The 10,251-nt window shown below is 39.7% G+C and overlaps 1 protein-coding gene across 1 annotated transcript in view; it reads left to right on the top strand.

Annotated features, from left to right (window-relative positions):
* The first annotated feature begins 7,566 nt into the window (after positions 1–7,566).
* Positions 7,567–10,251, top strand: part of LOC142108926 (uncharacterized) — a 42,056-nt gene continuing 39,371 nt past the window's right edge. Inside the window, exons 1-2 of the mRNA XM_075192905.1 lie at positions 7,567–7,628; positions 8,576–8,642. Coding sequence (XP_075049006.1) covers positions 7,567–7,628; positions 8,576–8,642 — 129 coding nt within the window. The remainder of the gene's footprint in view (positions 7,629–8,575; positions 8,643–10,251) is intronic.

The following is a 10,251-nucleotide window of genomic DNA, read 5'->3' as shown; positions in this document are numbered from 1 at the left end:
TTGTGCACAAAATGATGGCAGTGATTTGGGCTCAAATAGAGATGAGAAGCTAGAGTCTATCCATTTATAGAGTTGATTAATTTTCCAAACACAAGGCAATTGTTAGTAAAGTATTGGTATTCATTTTGCCACTTTCTAAGTATATTGTACATAAATAGGCAAATGTTTTTTTACCGACACACAATAAAACAGTCAAATATCCAAGTGTCTGTAAATTTACAATTAAAATTTGGTTTTCATATGCTACATACAGCAGGCACTACAGAAAATTGTTATGGGATTGTCCTGATTAGTTGACTCCTTCCACTGCATTCATTTTTTGTGTTACATTATAATGACATAGTACATGCAAGTACATGTGTTTAGAAAGTGATGAGTACAAATATGTCCAATGCTTGGTGAATCTGCATGTATATTCATTGGCACAGTTATTATGAAAATTATTGCACAAGTGGACTGAAGGGAGGAAATCAGACATGTATCTGCAAAGCAGAGTGTGATTACAGACAGTCATGTCCTTCCACTCCTAATGTTTCTGTCTGCACAAGACTAGGGGGTATATTTACTAAACTTCGGGTTTGAAAAAGTGGAGATGTTGCCTATAGCAACCAATCAGATTCTAGCTGTCATTTTGTAGAATGTACTAAATAAATGATAACTATAATCTGATTGGTTGCTATAGGCAACACCTCCACTTCGTTTAGTAAATATACCCCTAAGACTCTGTGTAAGCTATCATATGTAAAATAGTAAATCAATCAAAAAAACTAGAGAAGTTGGACATTTAACAGGAAGTATATAGAAAAATTGCTGTCAGTAGTTGAAAAACTCATATTGTGAGTAATGAGCCTGGCACTATTCCCAAATATTTCATCACTTCTAAATTATTATTGGGGTTTTTTAGTGCTTCATAGCAACCTATTACTTAACACTTAAACTATGACATGGCTTGAACACTGGTATAGCTGTGATGGTTATTTCTAGAGATGGGCGGGTCCGGTTCTCCGAGAACCGATCCCACCCGAACTTTGGGTATCTGAGTACCGAGCTGAGCAGCTCGGTACTCTCCCGCCCATTCCGAATCCAAATCGAGGCCGAACGTCATTGTGACGTCGTCGGATCTCGGGGCTCGGTTCTCGCGATACTTCAACTTTATAAATACACGCCTCCACAGCAATCCATCGCCATTTGACAGAGGGAGAGAGCAGGGTGTAGTCATAGGCTAATTAGAGCAGGGACAGAGAATACAATATTGTTCTTGCAATTGCTCTAACCAAAATCGCTAGTGCAGAGAGGAGGATAGAGGTTTATTATTTTTTCTTCATATTTGGCACTCCCCAGGGCTTTTGGGGTGTCCCCCATAATTGTGCATAAATATTTCTGGCTGTCAAAAGTCATATCTGTCAGCAGTATCTACTAAATAATTTTTAGCACTCAGTGCTTTTGGGGTGTCCTCCCTAATTGTGCATTAATATTTCTGGCTGTCAAAAGTCATATCTGTCTGCAGTATCTACTAAATAATTTTTAGCACTCCTCAGTGCTTTTGGGGTGTCCTCCCTAATTGTGCATTAATATTTCTGGCTGTCAAAAGTCATATCTGTCAGCAGTTTCTACTAAATAATTTTTAGCACTCCTCAGTGCTTTTGGGGTGTCCTCCCTAATTGTGCATTAATATTTCTGGCTGTCAAAAGTCATATCTGTCAGCAGTATCTACTAAATAATTTTTAGCACTCCTCAGTGCTTTTGGGGTGTCCTCCCTAATTGTGCATTAATATTTCTGGCTGTCAAAAGTCATTTCTGTCAGCAGTATCTACTAAATAATTTTTAGCACACCTCAGTGCTTTTGGGGTGTCCTCCCTAATTGTGCATTAATATTTCTGGCTGTCAAAAGTCATATCTGTCAGCAGTATCTACTAAATAATTTTTAGCACTCCTCAGTGCTTTTGGGGTGTCCTCCCTAATTGTGCATTAATATTTCTGGCTGTCAAAAGTCATATCTGTCAGCAGTATCTACTAAATAATTTTTAGCACTCCTCAGTGCTTTTGGGGTGTCCTCCCTAATTGTGCATTAATATTTCTGGCTTTCAAAAGTCATATCTGTCAGCAGTATCTACTAAATAATTTTTAGCACTCCTCAGTGCTTTTGGGGTGTCCTCCCTAATTGTGCATTAATATTTCTGGCTGTCAAAAGTCATATCTGTCAGCAGTATCTACTAAATAATTTTTAGCACTCCTCAGTGCTTTTGGGGTGTCCTCCCTAATTGTGCATTAATATTTCTGGCTGTCAAAAGTCATATCTGTCAGCAGTATCTACTAAATAATTTTTAGCACTCCTCAGTGCTTTTGGGGTGTCCTCCCTAATTGTGCATTAATATTTCTGGCTGTCAAAAGTCATATCTGTCAGCAGTATCTACTAAATAATTTTTAGCACTCCTCAGTGCTTTTGGGGTGTCCTCCCTAATTGTGCATTAATATTTCTGGCTGTCAAAAGTCATATCTGTCAGCAGTATCTACTAAATAATTTTTAGCACTCAGTGCTTTTGGGGTGTCCTCCCTAATTGTGCATTAATATTTCTGGCTGTCAAAAGTCATATCTGTCAGCAGTATCTACTAAATAATTTTTAGCACTCCTCAGTGCTTTTGGGGTGTCCTCCCTAATTGTGCATTAATATTTCTGGCTGTCAAAAGTCATATCTGTCAGCAGTCTCTACTAAATAATTTTTAGCACTCAGTGCTTTTGGGGTGTCCTCCCTAATTGTGCATTAATATTTCTGGCTGTCAAAAGTCATATCTGTCAGCAGTATCTACTAAATAATTTTTAGCACTCCTCAGTGCTTTTGGGGTGTCCTCCCTAATTGTGCATTAATATTTCTGGCTGTCAAAAGTCATAACTGTCAGCAGTATCTACTAAATAATTTTTAGCACTCCCCAGTGGTTTGCGCTCAGAATGGATTCAAAGCAGTCCACATATGATCTGAATGAGCAACCAGGTTCTGTCACCAGTCCTGATGTTAGTGTTCCCAGTACGTCATCTGGCCAAGGCGATGTTAAACAACAGAGTGTTTTCAAATTAGTGCAAAAAACAAAAACCAAAAAAAAAATTACTGTATTGAAGCGAAAAAGAAGTGTAACTGAGCAAAAGTTAAGTGACGATAAAAAAAAAATTGCAAGCATGCCATTCTACACACGCAGTGGCAAAGAGAGAATGAGGCCTTCACCTTTGGCTATTAGTGGCAGATCCCAAAAAGTTACCCAGCCTACAATTGGTGCACAACTACTGTTACGCGTCAAAGCCGAGCTGCAAGATAACAGTGAGGCATTACAGGAGAATATTTGCTCTGATTCACAAATGACAACAATCCCTGTGGAGAGTCCATCCAACAGTGGGATGTCTAATCGTGAGCATTCTGCTGATGTGTGCCTTAATAGCCCGAGTGTAGCCGGTGATACCCAAATTGAGGATGCCACTTTGGAATTAGAAGAGGATGAGGGGGAGATTTGTGTAGGCGACGAGGGCGCTAATGAGGATGTTGATGAGGATGAGGTTGTTTGTGTAAGTCCTGCAGCAGTTCTGGCACGTGACAAGAAAAAGGCCATTGTCATGCCTGGGCATAAAACAAAAAAATCCACTTCTTATGTGTGGAATTATTTCTACCCAAATCCAGACAACAATTGTATAGCCATTTGTAGTGTATGTGAAGCCACAGTAAGTCGAGGGAGGGACCTTAACCATCTTGGAACCTCGTCTATGTTATGCCATTTAACGAGAGTTCATGGCAAAGTGTTGGGAAAAGCTGAAAGTTCTTCCCAAAAGAATACAAGCACTCCCTCATCAGCTAAGACCCTCCGCTCACCGACATACCGACGGCTACAAAATACACCCACCACACCATCCTCATCAATATCCTCAGTAGCGCTCGGAGTTAGCCCGACATCCCACTTAAGGCTGGATGACTTCGGCACTATTATTGATTCCTCTGAAGAAAGCGTTAGTCCTGCTGCTGCTGTTGCTGCTGCTGGGGGTGAATCGTCATCCCAGAGGCAGGTTAATAAAATGAGCAGTCCTACATTTCAGCAATTAACTGTGAAACAATCATTTGCGAGGGGAAGCAAATATGACAGCAGTCACCCAGTCGCCAAGCGAATCACAGACGCCATGGCTGCAATGTTAGTGTTAGATCTGCGTCCAATCTCCACAATAAACGCAGCTGGTTTTTCACAGTTAATTGAGGTTTTGTGTCCGCGTTACAGAATTCCACCGCGACACCATTTCTCCCGTAAAGCTATTCCACAACTATACCAAAAAGTGTGTAAAAATGTAGAGATTGCGCTGAAAAATGCCATTCTGCCCACTGTTCACTTAACCACAGATATGTGGAAAGTGGAAGTGGCCAAACCAAAGACTATATGACTGTGACAGCCCACTGGGTTGGTCATTCACCTTCACCAGCAGGAACAGCAGCAGCATGTACACCACTACGTAACATTTGTCACAGGCAGGCCACTCTTTGTATCACCGGCTTCACTAACAGGCATACGGCTGACAATTTGTTACGCAAACTGAGAGATGTGATTGATGCATGGCTTATACCACTCGGACTCACCCCAGGGTATGTCATTTCAGATAACGCCAACAATATAGTGCGAGCATTACAGCTGGGTGATTTCCAACATATTCCCTGTTTTGCTCACACCATCAACTTGGTGGTGCAGAGCTTCCTACGAAATAACCGTGAGGTGCAGGAGATGCTTTCGGTGGCCCGTAAAATTTAGGCCATTTCAGGCATTCAGCCACAGCATGTAGGAGATTACAGCAGCTCCAAGAGCAGTTTAACTTGCCCTGCCACCAACTTAAGCAAGAGGTGGTAACTCGGTGGAATTCCACCCTGTACATGCTTCAGAGGATGGAGGAACAGCGCAAAGCCATCCAAGCATATTGCACAAGTCATGACATTGGGAAAGGAGGGGGGATGTATTTCACTCTTGCACAGTGGGGAATCCTTTCAGTGCTGTGCAAGGTGCTGAAACCATTTGAAGTTGTGACATGTGAGGTCAGTGCAGACTCTGCTAGTTTGAGCCAAGTCATTCCTTTAATTAGACTATTGGAAAAGCAGCTTGAGAAAATGAAGGAGGAGCTGAAAGCAAGCAATTCAGCAAAGTATGTTGGCCTTGTCGATCAAGTACTTAATTCGCTTCACAATGATCCTCGAGTTATTAAGATCTTGAACTCGGATCAGTACGTTTTGGCCACTGTGCTTGATCCAAGGTTTAAAACCTACATTGAGTCTTTACTTGTAAATGAGCGAGATGTGAACTTTTGCAAGGAGCTATTGCTCAGCAAGTTGGCCGCTGAACTGGGCCTCGGCTTGACGACGTGTCCTCCTTCACTTTCTCAAGCTGTTGCTCGTAAAAAATTAAATTTCCAAAAAAGAAGCAGGGAAGACACAGGGGGCAGACCAGAACAATTTAACATCTGGGCTGGTTTGAAGGATTTTTCAAAAAAATGTTTCACTTTGCCCATAACTCCATCCAATATGAGTATAAACATGCAAAGGATGGTGGAGGATTACTTTCAAGAGGTAGTTGATATGGAAATGTCAGACAGTCCCTTTCCTTACTGGGAAGAAAAGCAGGCCATTTGGAAACCCATGTACAAACTTGCTTTGCAATACCTAAGCTGCCCACCCTCCAGTGTGTACTCTGAACGAGTGTTCAGCACAGCAGGGAACTTAGTCCGTGATCGCCGTAGAAGGTTACTTCCCAAAAATGTGGAGAAAATGATGTTTATAAAAATGAACTACATCTTCCACGAGGAAGGCCTTCACCATCCAAGACATCCAAGCACTGACTGTTCTCTAATGGCGGATTCAAGCGGCGATGAATTGATAGTCTGTGATGATGACGTACACACTGATGAGGGTGAGGATTAAGCTGAAGATGATGCCGATAACATCTTTTTAAAACTTTCTATGTAAGTGTAGGGTGCAATCTACCCCCAAAGAGGAAAGGGACTTGTGGCATTTCCATATCACATACCATCTTGAAAGGCTGCTGTTAGGGCAATTTATCCTTAAGGGTAGGGTTTCATAGACAGAGTGACCCTAAACTGGCTTTGTCTATTTTTCATAATATTGTACAGTCTATAATGGCTGAATTTTTGGGTATTTTATACAAGTGGAGGGGGGCCTAGAGAGACAGAGTGACCCCAAACTGTCTTTCTCCATGTCAATTAATATTGTACAGTCTATAATGGCTGAATTTTTTAGTATTTTATACAAGTGGAGGGGGGCCTAGAGAGACAGAAACCAAACTGGCTTTCTCCATGTCAATTAATATTGTACAGTCTATAATGGCTGAATTTTTTGGTATTTTATACAAGTGGAGGGGGGCCTTGAGAGACAGAAACCAAACTGGCTTTTTCCATTTCTTTACATATTTAACTATAAGTGTAGGGTGTAATATACATTCAAAGACGATGGCTGCATTGCCAATATGCATAGATGGAGAGGAAGACAATCTGTTTTGTGTGTAGAATAGGCCTACCAACGAAGAATTAAACTGTTTTTTTGGATGATTTATTACCTCAACAATTAGATTACTTGTCTCTAAAACAGTTAGAGCACTAAATTGGGTTAATTTAGGCCCAAAAACATGGATTTTCCAAAAAAATAGCAAAACAAAACCAAACAAAACCAAAACCAAAACACGCAATGGCGGTTTTGCAAAACCAAAACACGACGGTAATCCAGATCCAAAACCGAATCCAAAACCAAAACACGGGGGTCAGTGACCATCTCTAGTTATTTCCTCTTTTGTCAGTGTCACTGAGAACTTTATACCAAATGTGTTTTCTTATGTATAGGGCAGCTACAAATATGTTGACACTGGCTGTATAGTAAAGTTTGCAGAATTATACGTTCCATTCATGCTCTGACACAGGCCCCAGCCAGCTACTTCCATTCCCTGCACTCACCCCTTCTACTTATTCATCTCCTTCCTTATGTTGAATGCCAGCAGAACATTATTCTGGACAAGGTTTCTGGTAAATACAGTGGGGCAAATTTGTGCGTGTGCAGTAGAGACCTGAATGGAGTAGGCAAGTAAGGAGTATTAAGTAAACATGTTTAAATTTAATATAGTAATTGTGTCATGATGGCTTTTTTCAGTTATTCTTTTTACCTCATTGCGAGTCGCCTTGATTGTAGATCAAGACTAGTCAGACAAAAAAAGGAGGAGCCTAGAGGGCAGTACTGTTTAATAGAACCATATGAATATTGCACTTTTTTATTTTTAACACCTGGCACATACTGTCTTTCTACTTTTTTTTGAACATTTTCTAAGCTAGAAGTGGGGACAAGTGGCAGTATGTAGCAGAAAACAGGTCTCTTTAACTCCAAATATTGCTGTAAATCTTTTGCCCATTTTTTCCCTCTTCCCACTCTATGAAAATTGGTGGTTGTTGAAGCAGCTGAGCAGATGAATGGGGACTGAACCACAAGCTATGTTCTCTATAGACCAGCTTTGTGCAGGTGCGCCTCAATGTTTTATCCTCTCTCATTTCAGAGTATGATAGTAGCCAGTACTGAGACTGAATTCTTACTGTTTATCCCCTATTGGACCTCCCAAATGTAAGATACATACATAAAGCTACTCTAGTCAATTGGCACAATTGCATAGTTTCAGCAGTAACTATCTCGCTGACACTGTTGTCTGAGCCAGGCTAATTAAGTCAAGGGAGCAAGAGATATTATCAAGTGAGACATAACTGCTGCATACGGATCTTGCAGGATCTTTGTACTTGCACACTCAACAAAATGGTTCTTCAACGAACAGAAAAATGTGAACATTCTCTTTTATATATGTACCTTTAAATCAGGTCACTGACCTGTATTTAGATTTCTGAAACACTTAAAAATATACAGTATCCTTTTTATGCATTGTTTAATTTTGTTTGTATACTAGTTCTTATAAAGGGGTCATTATAGTCATTATAAAGGGGTTGGGTATGGAATCGCGATACTGGAAACGCCAGCAGTTACTACACCAACCAAAAAATACAGATCTTTACGTCCTACAATAAATAAATCTCGACTGACCTTAAAAATGACCAGTAACGTAACCAACAGTGTTGTGGGACTTTCCGAAGGGAAGAAATCACAACATGCCTTTTACACAGCACTTAAAATGTCTACTGTCCTATCAGTGCTTATAAAGCGGCAATGCCGGGTGTAGCCCCATAACCCTAGTATTGCCGCTTTAAAAGCGCTAATAGGACAGTCGTCATTTTAAGTGACGTGTAAACGGCGTGTCGTGATTTCTTCCCTTCAGAATATCCCACAACACTGTCGGTTACGTTACTGGTCATTTTTAAGGTCAGTCGAGATTTATTTATTGTAGGACGTAAAGATCTGTATTTTTTGGTTGGTGTAGTAACTGCCGGCGTTTCCAGTATCGGGAAAATGACTCCCACCGTTATAAAGATATTAGTCTGTTCAATTTTCCACTGCTGTACACTTAATAGCTATCCAACTTATTGTGATTGCATTTAAATGTAACAATTTTTTCTTCCTCTCAGACCAGTGTGTGGAATCAGAGGCAAAACTCTTATCATCAACTTACCAGGTAGCAAGAAAGGATCACAGGTAAGCATTGTTCAGTATCCTTCATTAGCTATTGTTTATCGTTTTGTGGGCTGTGAAATATACCAACCATAGTATGTTTTCAAAACCAATAAAGAAGCATCACTTAATATAAATCTAACCACATTGACTTCATATGCAGTTGGTATAGCTCAAATTAAACCATGGAGACCACGGGGTCATACTCATGTTTATGAAATGATCAGCCTATACAATATGTATCCATGCAAACAAGTCTATAAAACTACAAGCCAATTACTCTGACCTTCATTCTCAGCTCTAGCCTTGTAAGTCCTATCACACGCTATCTATATTAGAGGTACACACATAGGCTGCAGGATAGGATTAGGTTTACGTACTTTCACGTATATTATTTTGCTATTTTATGCAGTTTAAAGGAGGTTCCCCCATTCTCACTGACCTGTTTAATGAAAAATCACTGTACATAGCACATAAATATAGATAACTTGTACTGTTAAAAAAAAAACATTTAACCATTCCTCTGGAGATCCATATTTCTAAATAGCTGTCTGTAAGCTGCCAATAATGATGATGACCACACTCTCCTAAGCATGTCAACATCGCTGGGCTCTGAAATAGGGTCAGGAACTGTTTAACTTGTCCCACTATCCTTGCAAACAGCATTATACTGAGTTGTATGTTGTTTTCGCATTGGATAAATGTCCTGAATAACTTGCCTTTACGTAATTGTTTTAATTAATATTTATAAAAAATATGAAATAAAAAACCCTCAATACACTGCAAGTAGGTGAGCATTTTTCTGCTTATTAAGTCACAAATAGCATCTAGATATTGAGCAGTTGCTGTCCATTTTCTATGCCCAGTTTCATTCAATGAGGAGAGGATTCAGCTTTCTTAAGCAGACTGAGTTTAGGGATGTTTTCATTACAATGTCTTCTCTCCCTTCTTAGTTCCTAATAATTGGCCAATGAGCTGAAAGGGGAAATATAGCGCCTTAAAATACCCCTGTATTATTTACTTGGTGGACGAAAAGTGTTATTTCAGCTGCAGGTTCTGCCTGCTCATCCTATTAGTGGAGTTTGCCTAGTCAGCCTTCTAGATGTGTCTGATGTGCAATACACATGCACATCCCTTACATTAAGAATCGATTTATGGGATGGGTGTGAGAAAAAAAACAGGCACCCTCTTTATTTTCAGCATTCAATAATATAAATGCACACACAGATTGACATTTGTTTTTTGTTTTGTTTTTTTACACATTTCAGTTATAAGCAATTCAACACAATAATGTGAAATGTTTAGCTTCTTATTGTGTATTGTCCGTCCCCATTCCATTATGTGTAGAATATTTTCTAAATCCACAATAGTACACCCTGTTGTCTCTTATTTTTCTCTATTAACTGCGCAAATGTTCGGTTTCTCATCTGATTTTATGGCGCATAGAAAAGTATTGTTATTTTTTAAAAGGCTCTTGAGTTGAAAATTAAAATACAACAAAGAATTTCCATTCACAATAAATTAAATGTTAGAACTTTGAAAAGTTGTCTCATTTTATGCTGGAATGTTAGAGGGAGGATTGAGAAGAGGGTTATGAAATGTATTAAACTGTGTCTTCCACCATGGATTAAAT

Source organism: Mixophyes fleayi, chromosome 12 (genome assembly GCF_038048845.1).
Source record: "Mixophyes fleayi isolate aMixFle1 chromosome 12, aMixFle1.hap1, whole genome shotgun sequence".
NCBI classification, from domain to species: Eukaryota; Metazoa; Chordata; class Amphibia; order Anura; family Limnodynastidae; genus Mixophyes; species Mixophyes fleayi.
This window is presented reverse-complemented; position numbering and strand designations above follow the sequence as displayed.